The sequence below is a fragment of the Melitaea cinxia genome, chromosome Z (assembly GCF_905220565.1).
Source record: "Melitaea cinxia chromosome Z, ilMelCinx1.1, whole genome shotgun sequence".
In the NCBI taxonomy this organism is placed as follows: Eukaryota; Metazoa; Arthropoda; class Insecta; order Lepidoptera; family Nymphalidae; genus Melitaea; species Melitaea cinxia.
The window spans coordinates 16,839,146-16,855,235 of NC_059424.1; the positions used below are offsets into that span (position 1 = coordinate 16,839,146).

Below are 16,090 nucleotides of genomic sequence, written 5' to 3' on the forward strand. Positions count from 1 at the left end.
CACTTCCATATTATTATCACACATATAAATTATCTCTAATGTACAAACTTGTCCTTTTCTGGCCTTCTTGAATTCTCAATAATAGCAAGCTTGAGAATTCAATTCAAATTACTTGTGCTACTTTTGTCATACCCTTTCTTCTCCACAGGCTTATTACCAGTAACGTCGTATACCTATTAAAAAAATATGCAGCCTGGAGAAATTCGACTATTAATGCAAAAATTCGACTGTTAATACAAAAGTTTAAGGGTGTCTGTCTGGCTAGGGGTTTCCACTACGCAAAACGTCTTGCAATAGTTGACGTGATTTCTAATATTACTTCGAACAAAATGTTAAAAATTTACGTGTTATGCCGAAAGTTAGTTCTCTTTTTGTACGCCTTTGCTACCTAGCATCTGCCAAAGCCACTGAGAGAAACTTCATATTTGGCCATTGTTGCTACCTGTGTTGGGAGCATGAACTGAGAAACTTACAGCCTTTATAAAACGACGAAATCTGGCCCTCGCGGGCTCTGGATCTATTGTACTATTCATACTTTGACTTTCACATTGTAGTGAAGTAATGCGTAGCTATACTTAACGATTAAAATTTGAATGAAATATATAAACATACAAGAAGAACGAACTAATAGTATGAATTGGATAACCAGCATTTATCTGGTTCGAGCAAAATTTGACAACACCTGAAAAGCAAAAATGCTGTCAAAAAAAAGAGATGAAGCTACAAAAAAAAACATACTAAAATAATATGCCCTCTTTAAATTGACTATCTAACACAAAAATCAATTCAAACCAGTAGTTCCTAAAATTATCAGGGTTCTAGATATATCTAAATTATTTAAAATCTCTGATATGTTTAAAACGTAAGGAAGGTAGGTAAAAAAATACTCATTCACGAAGACTACTCATTTTATCAAATCGAATCTGTAAAATGTTCGATTAACGATTCAATTATGCGTTCATTAAAAAAAAAAAAAACTAGTTTCAAATTATTCTCAAAATATTAGTAGTGTAGGTAGGTATAAGCACATTCATTCATTCATTCATTCAGTTAATGCGATAAGTATAAGAGCGTACACAAAAACTTAAATGACTGTGAAAAAACATTCCCAACATTTCAATTAATTCTATATACAGGTTGTCCGGCAATTAATGGATAACCCTGCAGGCGCTTGTGGAGGGGCACAGGGCAAACCCAGAAAAAAATAAAAAATCTATCCGCAACGGTCTAGGATTTATTTTAAAAAAATAAGTACGAAATTCGATACCTTGCAAATTCAATAATAACGAATTGATATTCTCTGGAAATAACCGTGGATAATCGGCCTTGCTAATGCGCATCACAAAATATTTCTAGCTGCAACTGTTTCTTTTTTTAAATACTTAAAAATGGAAAATAGTGTATTCAAATTTTTTATGATAAAGTTTGAGCACCTGTGGTATAAAAAAAAGCGTAGGGAGACCTAGGCATATATAGCACATAGTTTAAAAAACATGCCTATTTCATGAAGTTTCTTAAATGGTTCGTCGGCGTGTTTTGGATGTGGCTCGAGAAATTAGTCGATATAGAGAGCGAGATGTAGTGCGTATATATATATATATATATATATATATATATATATATATATATATATATATATATATATATATATATATATATATATATATATATATATATATATGTATTTACTGGAGTGGAATGGGCCGATTTCTCTGGTTTTTTTTTTTTAAATCAAAAGGTGGTGCGTGTTCTGTGGTCCCATTTAAATACAATTGAGATCTAACAAGTACTTTTTGAGTTATATCTGCTAATGGGATTTTTCTCTACTATTTTTTCGTCGACCTACGTATTATGTATTATAACGCATAACTTTCCACTAGGTATACTAATTTTGATGATTCTTGTTTTAATCGAAAGCTGGTGCTTGTTTTGTAGTCTCATTTAAATTTGATCGAGATGTAATTAATAATTTTTTAGTGATCTTTGATAACGCAGATTTACTTGACTATTTTTCGTCTACTTACGCTATATTACTTGTCGATGTAATTGAAGTCGGTTTTTTTTCGTTTGCTAGCAAACACAATTATTTGATAAAAACATAGGCTCTGCTCTAACAGTTTCAAATCTATAAATTTCATAGATCTTCAATTGGACAGTGTTTAAACTACCAACTCTTTTCTTAAAGAGGAAAATTCTCTTTAAAGACCGACTGTACCTAAACCTAACACCTACTATCCAGCTTCTTATGTCGCTTTTCCAAGCTTTATATATCTATAAGAATCCAGTCTTCCCCAAGGATTTTAAATGAACATATTACTTGAAAATATTGTGATATTCATTTTTGTTAGTGATAAATGATTTCTTTTTTATTTATTTCTCCAGAAAAATATCATTAGGTATGTCTTTAAGGTAGAGTGGAGAGTCATTTGACAGGTAGTGCTGCAGCATGTGTATGATATTACAGTTTTTATCCTATTGTTACGATAATCGTATATTGGATTTCGTTTAAAAAAATAAAACATAATACAATGAAGTTGAAAGAAAGTAAAAGAACACTATGTAAATGTAAATATCTCGTTTTGAAAAGATTAATCGGAACCATATAAGCAAATTGTAAATATCCTTTTTCGTTATGAAATTAATTCGACCAGAACATAGCTACTTATATTTTATTGGTGGAAATATCCCCTTTTGAAACAAAATCACATTTTTAAATTACTTTACTTGGGGAATATCGCGTTTTTATTAGGTTTTAAGTGACGAAATTATGTGATTTAGCACTAAGAACAATATTGTATACCTACTCAGTTAAAAAAAAATACAAATATGCAAATATCCCCTTTTTTTAAAGACACTCCTCATCTGTCCAATGCTGTCGGGATCTCGCAACTCTGCGCTTACCGGTGCGAGGCCGCCATTCTAACAACTTGGGGCTCTAACATCCATCGGTCTTTCGAACAATGTACCCCACCCATTGCCACTTTTTTTCAAGATTTACACTGTATAATAATAACACGTGGTTCAATAAGTCCCGAGACTAAGTACTAAAAAAAAGGTCTTTTTTATAAAATTAATTTTTATTCATCAACATAGTCTCCTCCAAGAGCGATACAGTCCCTCCAACGCTTTTCTAACTTTTCTATCCCATGTGTGTAGAACGATTTGTCTTTGGCTTCAAAATAAGCCTCCGTTGCTGCGATAACTTCACTATTTGAGTCAAATTTCTTACCCTGAAGCATTTTTTTGAGGTCTGCAAACAGCCAGTAATCGCTGGGGGCCAAGTCTGGCGAATAAGGGGGATGAGGAAGCAATTCGAAGCCCAATTCGTTAATTTTGGCCATCGTTCTCACGGACTTGTGACAAGGCGCGTTGTCCTGGTGAAACACCACTTTCTTTTTGTTCATGTGAGGCCGTTTATCCGCAATTTCGTACTTCAATCGCTCCAATAAGCACATGTAATAGTCGCTATTTATATTTTGCCCCTTTTCAAGGTAGTCGATGAAAAGTATTCCATGCACATCCCAAAATATAGACGGCCTTCCGGCCAACCTTACCGGCCGATTTCTGAGTCTTTGGACGCTTCGGGCGGCTTTCATCAGCCGCTCTCCACTCCGCTGCCTGCCGATTGGATTCCGGAGTGAAATGGTATATCCAGGTTTCATCCATTGTTACATACCGACGTAAAAAATCCTTTTTATTATGATTCATCAGCGCCAAACATCGCTCTGAATCATTGATACGTTGTTCCTTTTGATTAGTTGTAAGCAAACGCGGCACCCACTTAGAAAAAAGCTTTTTCATGGCCAAATTTTTATGTAAAATAGTGAAAACACTACCAGCTGAAATCTTCACTATCTCGGCTATCTCTCGCACTTTTACCTTCCGATCTTCCAATACGATTTTGAGGACTTGGTTAATATTTTGTTGAGTCACTGCTTCATTTTGGACGACCTGAGCGTTCCCCATCATTGGTGTCCATGCGACCGCGTTTGAAGTCGGCATACCACCGACAAATGGTTGCTTTAGAGGAAGCTGATCCTGCATAACATTTTATAAGCCATTGCTGTGCTTCAACGGTATTTTTTCCCATTAAAAAACAATGTTTTATCAACACGCGAAACTCGTTTTTTTTCATTGTATCGAAATTACAACCATAGCGTCACTTAAATGTTTCAAAATCAATAATTTTATTGTTCCATTTTTAAAAATTTGACACATATTCTTGTATTGATAGCCAGTACTTTTTAAAAATCAAAAGAGTTTTTAATATATGCGCCATTTCCAGGTTAGTCTCGGGACTTATTGAACGATCTAGTAATACTATAAATATAGAGTGGTATTACAATATACGTTTTAGATATATATATGTATGTGCGTAAGTGTATATGTCGATAAAAAAGTACGTGTACCAATTCACAAACGGCAGAAGTCAAATGTTATAAGTAAGTAAGTAAAGATTTTAATATTATCGTAGACTTCGACAAGATTAAATTCGATTTTATATTTCGAAATTACCCCTTTTTTTAAAGAGAGAATGACGACTTGTCCATCTAAATTAGGAAGTTTGTGATTCCTGCAAAAAAAAACCTTGTGCTCATATATGTATAAAAAAACATTACTGATTATTTATTTATTTATTTATTTATTTATTTATTTATTTACAGAAGAAAAAAGATACATTTTGTATATATATATATATATATATATATATATATATATATATATATATATATATATTTTTTTTTTAAATGTATAATGAGTAATAGGCTTAAAAACCGTGAGAATGAAAACTAATTCAATTGGAAGTATTTTTTTGGCCTTTAGCTTTATCAATTAGACAAATAGTTTCGCCAATGTCATTACATAGTATAAAACAAAATCGCTTCCGCTGTCTGTCTGTCCTTGTATATGCTTAGTTCTTTAAAATTACGCAACTGATTTTGATGCGGTTTTTTTAATAGATAAAATGATTTAAGAGGAAGGTTTATATGTATAATACATGCATAATATAGTAGAAAAACACTGATAATTTTCGAGGTTTCTAATGTGATGTCGTAAATAAACAAAAAATTTAGCGCTTATATTGCAAACGCTGGCTGAGTTGAGATAAATCAAAATAATGTACCACAATATTGTACGCCTTAAACAAAAATAACAGATAACTATTTTTTATCCTTTACTTTTTACGAGAAGTAACAATGGCTTATTAACGAAGCGATTTTATGCAATACAGCAATCCTTATGCAATTTAATTCCTTAAATACATTGTGCATTTAATAAAGATCAATATGGCCCTGTACGACATGAAATTTAAATGAATAATTTCGAAGGTATTACAGATTTAAAATACAGGGACAAAGCGGTTGAGGCGGTACCGGCCAGGGGGGCCGGGGGCGCGTGCCTAAATAAATAATATTAAAAATAGCGCATCGATGGCAGCGCTTTGCCATGCGATCTCGCTAGGAGACACCCGTAGGACGAACGGACATCCCGCGCTCTCCTAAAGGCCTATACTTTTCCCTGCATGGCTGGGTCTCAGTACCTGGTCACCCCCACCCGGTGACACTGTCAAGGGCACTAGCCAACAGCACTAAACACTCCGAAAAAAAAACGCACTTCGTCCTATAGAACTTACGATTAGCAGCGATCGCTCGCGTTTATCGGAACTTTAGTGAGAAAAAAAAAACATAGAAACGTTCCTTTCAGCGCAACAACATAATCCGTACTTATTGAAATTGTATACTACTATTTAAATACTAAAGTGATTTTTTTAAAGACAATTTGCTTTTAACGCGTAATTTTTTTTCGGAATTGTAAGTAGGTATGTTCGTACTTTAGTCGGTATTAAGGTTAATTTTTAAACCGCATTTATTACTATAATAGTACATTAGGTTAGATAGGATTAGATTAAAACCATAATTTATAATTTGTATTTCTTCTGTTAAGATCTTGGTTTTAATTAAGAGTTAAGACAACTTCGTATTAGCGCAACTATTTTTAAGTATCGAAAATACTAAGATGTTAGAGATACTACGTTAAGTATTTTTGTTCAAAAAACGAACTTAATAGAATAGATACATATCTTTTGTAGTTGATAATTGTTGATTATTTCTTGTTATTAGTCAAACGAATAGTAAGTAAAATATGTTTTAATGCAGCACACACTAATAATATGTGCATTTTTTTTTGTGTGCATATCGGGTAGGTCTGAGTATCGGCCAACATCTAATTTTCATACCCTTAATTTAAAAGTAGGAGGCGTTAATGACATATATAGCAAAACAAAGTTTGCGGGGTCAGTAAATCTGAGGGTGCAAAATCGGGGCTATATGGCGAAAGTATTAAAACTTCCCAATTGAGTTGTTAAAGACGTATGTGGTCGGGCGGTGTCGTAATGAAAGACCGCATCTTTTCTGTAAATAAATTCTGGGTGCTTAATATCAATTTCTTGCCGTAAGTTGATGAGACTTACCGCGAGAAATTGAGAATAATAGAGCTGTTAAGTCTAGAAATTCGAACCGAAAGTTTAGCCCGGAAGTAAAAGATCATAATGAATGATGCCATTCCAATCCCATCATACTATACTGAACATCACCTTATTTTGTGTGTCAACCTCGGTATCGTGATATGCATTCAGCTTGATCGATCAAGTGAGGAAGGATCAGAAGAGCAGAAGGATCGACTTTTTTTTTAATTTGACCAAAATAAGTGTGAGGTGGGAAAGAGGACTAAGAGATTCACACAAACTTATCTAAATAAGATTTTTCTTTGAAGATAATGAAAACCATTCGGTTTTATTACAGTCTCAGATTAAATCTTACATTTTGTATGAAAGCGACTAAGAAATAACAAAGTTCCACTACCACCTTGGAACCTATAAAGTCGACCGGGATAACCCTCCAACTGCCGGCTTTGAAATACACAGGCCGAAGACGAGCAGCAGTGTCTTCAGTGCGACAAATCCAGCCCTGCGGTCACTAACTCACCTGCCCAGCGTGGCAACACATATTTTTGGAGCGAACTGGTGGAGGCCTATATCCAGCAGTGAACTGCGATAGACTGAAGTGATTGAATTTTTTCAACAGACTAAATTTTATTATAATAATAATTTTTTTTTTGTAACACTAGTTCGGCAAACAAGCGTACGGCTCACCTGATGGTAAGAGATTACCGTAACTTATAGACGCCTGCAACACCAGAAGCATCGCAAGCGCGTTGCCGACCCAATCCCCAATTCCCCAGGAGCTCTAAAATATAGGTTTAATGATAGGCTTTAAAACTTGCAGAGGCCTATGTCCAGCAGTGGACTGCAATAGGCTGCAATGATGATGATGATAATGTGGGGTAAAAGTAAATAATTTGTTTTTTTTTTTTAATTTAATTAACTATAGATAATTACATAATTACATAGTTTTATACAAGACTTATTATCGCTTAGATAATATTTTGTAGCTGTCAACATTAAAAACTTCATTCCTTATTTATTATTTCTCATAATTGGGTATATATTCATTCATATTTTATGTGGCTGGCCGAAAGTTATGATTTTAAGTCATATCAGTTTACTCTTAATTTATGTTATTTTATTTATATAAACATAACATGACTTAGTTTAAGTATTTATAATTAAAAAAAAAAAAAACTATCAGACATTTTGCCAGGATTTTAATTTCCAATTATACCCTAATATTTCCAAAGACACTTAAGTTAAACACCTTTATAAAGTTCATCGAAAATCATACGAAAATATAATATAGTCTTCCCAGATTTCATATACACCTGTATTCCTTAACCTACATATATTACGTAAATGCTTAGAAAATCTAAATTAGTCTAATTATACGCATCACAGTTAATCTATTTCTAACTTTCTAAAACTGCCCTCGATTGACACGCCATTGCCTTTAGTGTTTGTTGGGTTTCTTGAGGAGATAATTCCCGCAGTACTAATTATTTCCATTTTGTCTAGCGCAAGTGTCATCTGTCTCTTCTCCACCAACAGATTCCTTGTATATTCAATCATATCTTGTAAAGGTATATGTCCTCCATAAGCTGTCGGCAGACACGCGACATCTACGTGATTATGCAGATTCTTAATGCTTGTGTAAATCTGGAAAAGGGTAGAATAAGTTAAATAAAGCAGCTAGTGAGCGCACCTGCACTGGATCTATACTACTTACTAGGATAAGGACAGATTTTTTTAAATCAGTAATATCCACAGGTTCTACTTTGCCCTTGCCTTTTTTTCGAAAACATTATGTTTATCTTACCGACGATTTAATTAAATAAATTACTACAGTTCGATAGTTTTATGACTGCCTAGTAAAGCTAGGTCGTCGTCCAACGCTGACCGCGTTTATTTGTTACAATTTTCCATACATACAACTTTTTATACAATTACCTATAACGTTTTCTTCATTTACAACAAGTTAGCATACTTAGTTTACGAACTAAGCCTTTCAAAACTTAACATAACAACATAACAATACACTTTATTGTACACCAAAACAGAAAGTAATTAGCTTAAGACAAGCTGTTTTGAGTAAAATTAGTTTTTGTTAACAATACAATGAAATAATATGTAATTATATTATGAAACCACATATTCAATTTAAAAGAACAATCGTTGCCCTTTTCAATTAAAAAAAAAGACTATTTCATAATCAGAAAGTTCCTGCCCACTCAACCTGATTCATCACATCCGCATTGAAAAATAAAACGCAGTTAATATCGTAAATATCGGACTATCATTACCGGTATACATTTGATTACCCTTTAATAGTGTGAAAACCAGGAAACAATGAAAGGTAACCGTTTTATGCATGGTACCTTCGGAGTAAAACTAATACGAACATATGTGACCTATACAAAATTACTTATTATTCGTACTTCCTTGATAACATCTAAAAGGCAAGTCATATATTATGCACGAGGTCAACTTAATAAACGTATGCGAATAGTATAGAATATATTTTATAGGTCGTTTCTTTGTGACATTGTACATGTTATGCCCTTGAATGGATTAGTATATCATATGAAATAGTTATTTTAATCATAAATGCAATAGCTACCTACGATTAAACTTAGTGCAGCTTAAAATTGTGCTGAGATTGGAACATGTCCATGTGAACTTAAAATTGTGCTGAGATTGGAACGTGTCCTAGACTTTCAATAATAAAAAGATTAGCAGGCACAAAAGTGTTCTTGGCTAAAGCGACTACGGTAGTTCTTGAAGTAAACGGTGTCTAAGAAGCAAAATGTTTACATTTCTATGCTATGCTAATCTTTTTATTATTGAAAGTCTAGGACACAAAACATGGACTCCACAACTTGTAGGTGAAAAGCAAAAGCTGATAGCGTGAGTAAAACAGCGTGGCGGAGCGATTAACGCGACTTTGTTTTGACTTTAGGTAGTTACATCAAAGCATCATACAATATATATTTGACATATATGACATATAAACATAGTAATATGTAGGTTTATTAGTCAAAAATGCAGTTCTTTTGTGTAAGTGTTTGAATACAATAACACCATAATTTTAGTTTCTTATTGTGTAAAATTTTCTGTTATAATGACTTTTGTAGGTTTTAAAACATCTCACTTAAGCATGAAAACGGTAACCATAAACGTAAAAAACATCTCAAATTTAAAAAAAAAAGTTTTTGTACCTACACCTAACACATCAACGATAATGTTTGTTACTCACTAGGTACGTAGGTAGGTACGTAGTAGGTACGTATTATATTTTCTCGAAAGATCTATGATGATCTCGTTGATGATCTCCCTATTTAATCATAACAATAACGCAATTGTTATACAGCTCCTATATATATATATATATATATATATGCCAATACCTATCATACATGTAATTTTTCAGTTTTAAATAAAAAACATTTGTACGTATACGTACAAATATTTTTTATTATCATGGGAAAAATAAAAATTAATTGTCCGTATATAACGCTTATTATTAGAACAGCGATGTGATTGTAACTTTTGATCACATTTAATTATTTACTTGTTTTTTATACTACATGTGTCGTTAACAAGCGTACGGTACGCCTAACAGTAAGCGGTTACACTGGTCTATGGTCTTGCTTTCGACCCTCCCCAGAATTTGTGGCTACCCTAGTCACGACAGGAACACAACACTAATTGAGAGGAGTATTATTTGGCAGTGATCTTTTGTAAGTTTGAAATATTTCCTGCTGTGCTTAAATATTAGTACTTTGTTTAACTTTAGTAATATATCTTACCTATTTGAGGATTTTCAGCATTTGAAAATTGATTTTTTTTTAGAATTACTAATAACGAATAGGTCTTATAAAGTCGTTACAAGTTCTTGCATATTAATATAGTAAATAAATTAATGAAATACTTTTGTTCAACTATTGAGATTTTTTCAAACCCTGAAATATCATTTATAGTGAGGGGGGGGGGTTAGTTTTTTAATGAAATAATCATCTTACATGCAATCTCTCGCTTATTTTTGTTGAAACTTTTGATTTTGCAAAGTCGATGATATATTTTAGGGCTGCCGGAACGTTGACAAGCTGGAATTCTTTGTGACGCATTGGTACTGATTGCTGCAACAAAAATAAATAAGAATTTTTACACTCCTTTTTAGTAAGAATTTTGGACATTAGCATCAAATTATTAAAAAGAAATGGGTATACCATTTCAACTATTTTGCAATGATGTCAAGTAGTTTTTTATTTTAAGTTACTAGCTAACCTGGCGAACTTCGTACCGCCTTATTTTTTTCTTAAATATAACAATTACATATATCAAAATAAAATATAGCCTATCTTTCAAGTTGGATCAAACTGCACACGGTGTGCAAAGGTGATTAATATCGGTTAAATAGTGTAGGAGTTCATATCGGTTAAATAGTGTAGGAGTTCATCCGTGATGAACAACTCAATTCTTATATATAAAATTCCCGACCGATTTTTATGAAATTTTGTGTGCATATCGGATAGGTCTGAGAATAGGCCAACATCTATTTTTCATACCCCTAACTTATAAGGGGGTATGGGGGGGGAGGGGTTAATAACATATTTATGGCAAAACAACGTTTACGGGGTCAGCTAGTTTATCTATAATATTATGATTTTTCGATTAATTCAGATTAAATTAGTAAAAATCAAGATAACGATTTTAAATTACAAAACCAAATATGTAAGGTAGTCGGTTGCATCCTTATAGATGTATTTGCGAATTGTCGTTCAACTGATAGCCAAACATATTTTGTATCTACTAATGTATGTCGGCATATATAACATAATAGGAATTGTACAGGGTAACAAGCTTTGATGCAAATCTTCTTCTGTGAATCGTAACATGAAGTTTTCACGATATTATAAAACTACTACGACGACGACGCGTTGGCGCAACGGTCACAGCACTGGTTTGTGGCCGTTGCACTGACGGTTACGGGTTGGATCCCTGCACATGACAAACATTTGTATAAGCCATACAGATGTTTGCTGTGGTGTGAGTGTTTGTGCAGTCCTTTTGGGTCTCCCCACCGTACCTCGGAGAGCACGTTAAGCCGTCGGTCCCGATTGTTATCATGTAGGTTACACCTGATAGCGATCGTTACTCATAGTGGGGAATATACCCGCCAACTCGCATTAGAGCAGCGTGGTAGATTAAGCTCTGATCCTTCTCCTAAATGGGGAAAGAGGCCTATGCCCAGCATGGGATGTTACAGGCTGAAGCGATAAAATTATATTTAGTTCGTAATGCCTAGTCAGACAAAAAAATACTTAACCTTTTGTATACTAAACGTTGTTCTGCCAAATACCACCTTGCATGAAACAATTTTAACGACCTATTCTAATACTGAAAAGGTATGTACACAAAAATAAATTCATAAAAATCTTTCGTACATCTTCGGAGGAGCGCGATCACAAACTCCGTGACACGAGATTTTTATATATTAACGTATAAACAAATAACAAAAAGAAGAAAAGAAACAAAAAAAAATTGCTTTGATAAATAAGTAGGTATGTTTTTTTCGTTACTACTTTTTTATTTTTACAGATTATACTTATTATATATAGATTTCATCGAGTATTATTTTCACAATAATTTAGTGAAAGGTTGACACAAGCGTGTACCATAATTATTATAGTATAGTATTCATTGTATAGTGTTCATTTTAAAACTTTCATTTCATTGAAATGTCAAGGACAACAGTTGTGTAAAATACTTTCTTACAACCGATGTCGCATGATTGCACTTTAAAAAATTAAATTAATTTATTCATATTGAAATACGACCACTCACTTAATTTGTTTATATGAAACCGAAACATGAACATGAAAATTAACTGCATTGTTTAAAGCCAAATCCGTAACAATTTTGTTGTTGTTTTTTTTTTGTCATTTTCGATTAAAATAGTATCTGTTTTCTATGAGGAAACGTTTTAAGCTATAAAACATTACAATGAGAGAAAATAACATTCTGGTGAAAACACGTGACTAAATATTATAAAATTAAATATTAATATAATAATAATAATAATATACTTTATTGCACATTTAAATAAAGAACAAAATTAAAATTACAAGCAATTATAGTAACAAATTGTATAACCAGGCGATCTTATTGCTAAAAAGCAATCTCTTCCAGACAACCTGATAATGAAAGGGATATTGCTTTTCAGATGGACAGGTGGTATACAGATTTAAATAAGTAAAAGAAAAAAAAATAGAATATATAACAATTATATATGCATATACATTATATACATACGTACGCAATAAAAAACATAAATAAATAAAAACATTTGATATACCTAATTAGTAATGGCACTTCCGTCTACTTAGATCGTGTTGTCTGATAATATTAGTACCTAAGTATAATATTATAAAAGTGTTCGTAATCTCCTTATATAAAAAAAATATACCAACCAAATTGAGAATCGCCTCCTTTTTGAAGTCGACTAAATTTCTTCACCAATTTCATTCATCTTTTTTATTTGACCGTATAATACTTAGTAGAAATACAATTAATATTATAAAACGCACTAAGTTTCGATCTATCAGTCGATATGAACAAATCTTTACCGGATAACCTGTTTGTTGAATGAGTAGGTTGCGACATGGGTGTGTTAATTATAAACATCGGTAGCGAATTGTTACAGACATTTGGATAAACCTACAATAAATGAACATTACAAACAAACTTGCTGTGGCATCTAATCAATATTAACGGAGTAAGTACAAAATGCAAGTATTTACAGTACATATCTACATACAAAGACGTTTCAGAAAAAAAAATATACCTATCCAAACGTAATAAAAAGCCTTGCTTCGAAGTATCACGTGACTGATATAAAACTAATTATAACTTCCAAAAGACGATTACGGAAATAAGCCTTGTTACACGTTTACGTACGTTTCTAATAAATTTATTACTATTGTACATATAAATTATGTTCGCTGTTCTCATACGAATAGGGTTCACTTGAAAAAATTGAAAATTATATGGTTGTACTACGAGGTGCAGTTGGTAACATATAATAAAGAGTTCACAAACACGCAGGCCGTGTGTGAGACCCAAAATTTCGATTCTGCTCGTTGTTACCTCACACATGTCGAAAGTTGAAATAAGGTGAAGGTTAAGTGGGTACAAATAAGGGAAAGATGAAACCGACTCGTCTGATTCGTCTTCAGGTCGTCGTAATACCAAGTTTTATAACTATCTACACGAGAACATTATTACGTTACGTTGGATCATACTTAATTTAAGTAATTTTATAAAACAAGCTCGAGAGTAAAGACCTTTTTGGAATTATCATTTTATGGCAATGATCAAACTATGTAATGTATGTGTGTTAATTTTATTTTTATTTCGATTTTACCATATACTTTTGAGCAGTCATAATAATAACGTATATTTTAAAACATATATTAATTTCTAGATATACATATATTTAAAACAAAAATTACACTTTTATACAGATTTATTAAGCAAACTTAAAAAAAAAAATTATTATTTATCGTAGTTTTAATAATTTTCGGATGGAAAAAAAATTGTTAGCATTTCCTTGTTGTATCGCAAGACAGATTTTTTTGGTTAAAAATGACCACTGATACTATCTTGAAATGTGTGTAAATATGGACAATGTTTATTTTTTTTATTTAAATATATCGTGGTTATTTCTTACCTCGCCCCACTTGATGAGACGCGCGAAATCAACAGGATTCCAAGTAGTCACATGCGCTGTCGTACTTCCGAAACCATCGCCCACGTGTGTAAAACCGAAAATCTGGTCGATTGGGTCTTCCATCAATGCCTCGTATACTATCATATGTGCCCTGCACATATCCCAACAGCCAAATTTGGTCGCGTCAAATTTACCTGCAGGTAAAATTCATATTACATTACCCTAATAATTTCTCTTTAAGTATTGACGTGAGTAAATTAATTTTATGATTCAACAATGATACGAGTAGCATCACAATACAAAAATTCAGCAAAGTACAAGGTATTGAAATATGAATGCGGATATAATGTCAAAGATCATGTCGCACTTTAATACGGTGTCAAAGTCAATAACATCGCAAACAGCTATAGGTGTAGTCTCGCACGCACTCTCTTACAAATAAAGCAAGTCGCACAGCTTATGTAACTGATTATCACCTAATGTCAATGTACTAGATCTTACCCATGTTGTAAACGATGACCCGACGACCCTTGCTGTCTCTAACCGGCGAAACGGCTATGTACCTTGAAAGTAAGTAATTATTTGGTAATGCCAACTAATTATGTCATAAAAAAAACTGCGTTTATATAACATACTCGCAACGCTCAGAGTTCAAGGCTTCGTTTGGGAACTTTCAAATAGCTGATGATACATATCTCCTACGCACATACTGCGCTAAATAGCTATGTCAACCTTATTAACACTATAATAAAGATTATATTTGAATACTTTTTATTCCCATTACGCACGAACGCACATAGGCGTTTTTTTAACCGAAAAGTTTTAAATTGTGTAAGGTTTTTATGTAATACGGTCGCCTTATTTTGTAACCGTGTAAGTTGGTTTGTTTTTTGCAAATTGAGGCTAATATCGATTGATTAGGGTAATGATATTCTATCGATAATAACACATTTCCTAGTGCTCTATTTAAATCGCCTACAAAAATATAATACTTATTTAAAATAATAGTTATTTTTTGCTATGATACTAAAAATGTTTAGAATTTCCTAATGTGTGGGTAACACAAAAATAAAGTCCTACAAATAATAGATATTTTTAAGTTATATCAATAATTATTTACCCGTTATCGAGAATCTCCTTTATCTTAGGATCTTCGCAGTCCAAATTGGTGAAAATATCATGGTAATACTTTTTTAAGCTCAAATATTTCAAAAGTGTTTGTTGAGCCATCGGTATGCTGTATTTCTTGTGGCGAAGAAAACGTAGTAAAAATGATTCATCTGAAATAAATAGGGCCTTTTATTATTTTTTTCTTATAAAAATTGTGACCGTTTAGAGTTTAGATTAGACACACTTTTCTACTAAAATTATTTTAAACATTTAGCATCATCACATCAGCCTATCGCAGTCCACAGCTGGACATAGGCCTTCACAAGTTCACGCCAAAAATAGCGTGAACTTACGTGTGTTGCCCATAGTCACCACGCTGGGCAGGCGGGTTGGTGACCGCAGGGCTGACTTTGTCGCACCGAAGACGTTGCTGCCCGTCTTCGGCCTATGTATTTTAAAGCCAGAAGTTGGGTGGTTATGCCGCCATCGGTCGGCTTTCAAAGTTCCAAGGTGGTAGTGGAACTGTGTTATCCCTTAGTCGCCTCTTACGACACCCACGGGAAACCGTAACCACACAGCTAGATATGTATGTATAATAAAATAAAATAAAAACATATTCTTTCTTCCTGTAAAGCTAGTATAACTTTAGTCAAGATTACTAAAACCATAAAACTAGTTATTGTACGTAAGTACAAAGTTGGCGTAATCTATGTTAGGTATGTTCCAAGTAAAGTGGCATTATTGATCAATTTCGAAAAATAAAAGCATATTTTTGGTAATTTAATTTCATGTGTGAA

At 32.9% G+C, this 16,090-nt stretch overlaps 1 protein-coding gene across 1 annotated transcript in view; it reads right to left on the reverse strand.

Moving 5' to 3' along the window:
* Window positions 1-7,648: 7,648 nt before the first annotated feature.
* The window catches only part of LOC123668502 (clavesin-2), a 32,584-nt gene continuing 24,142 nt past the window's right edge, over window positions 7,649-16,090 (reverse strand). Inside the window, exons 3-7 of the mRNA XM_045602237.1 lie at window positions 15,304-15,463; window positions 14,685-14,746; window positions 14,184-14,377; window positions 10,474-10,590; window positions 7,649-8,110 (exon numbers count right to left, since the gene is read on the reverse strand). Coding sequence (XP_045458193.1) covers window positions 7,853-8,110; window positions 10,474-10,590; window positions 14,184-14,377; window positions 14,685-14,746; window positions 15,304-15,463 — 791 coding nt within the window. The 3' untranslated portion in view covers window positions 7,649-7,852. The remainder of the gene's footprint in view (window positions 8,111-10,473; window positions 10,591-14,183; window positions 14,378-14,684; window positions 14,747-15,303; window positions 15,464-16,090) is intronic.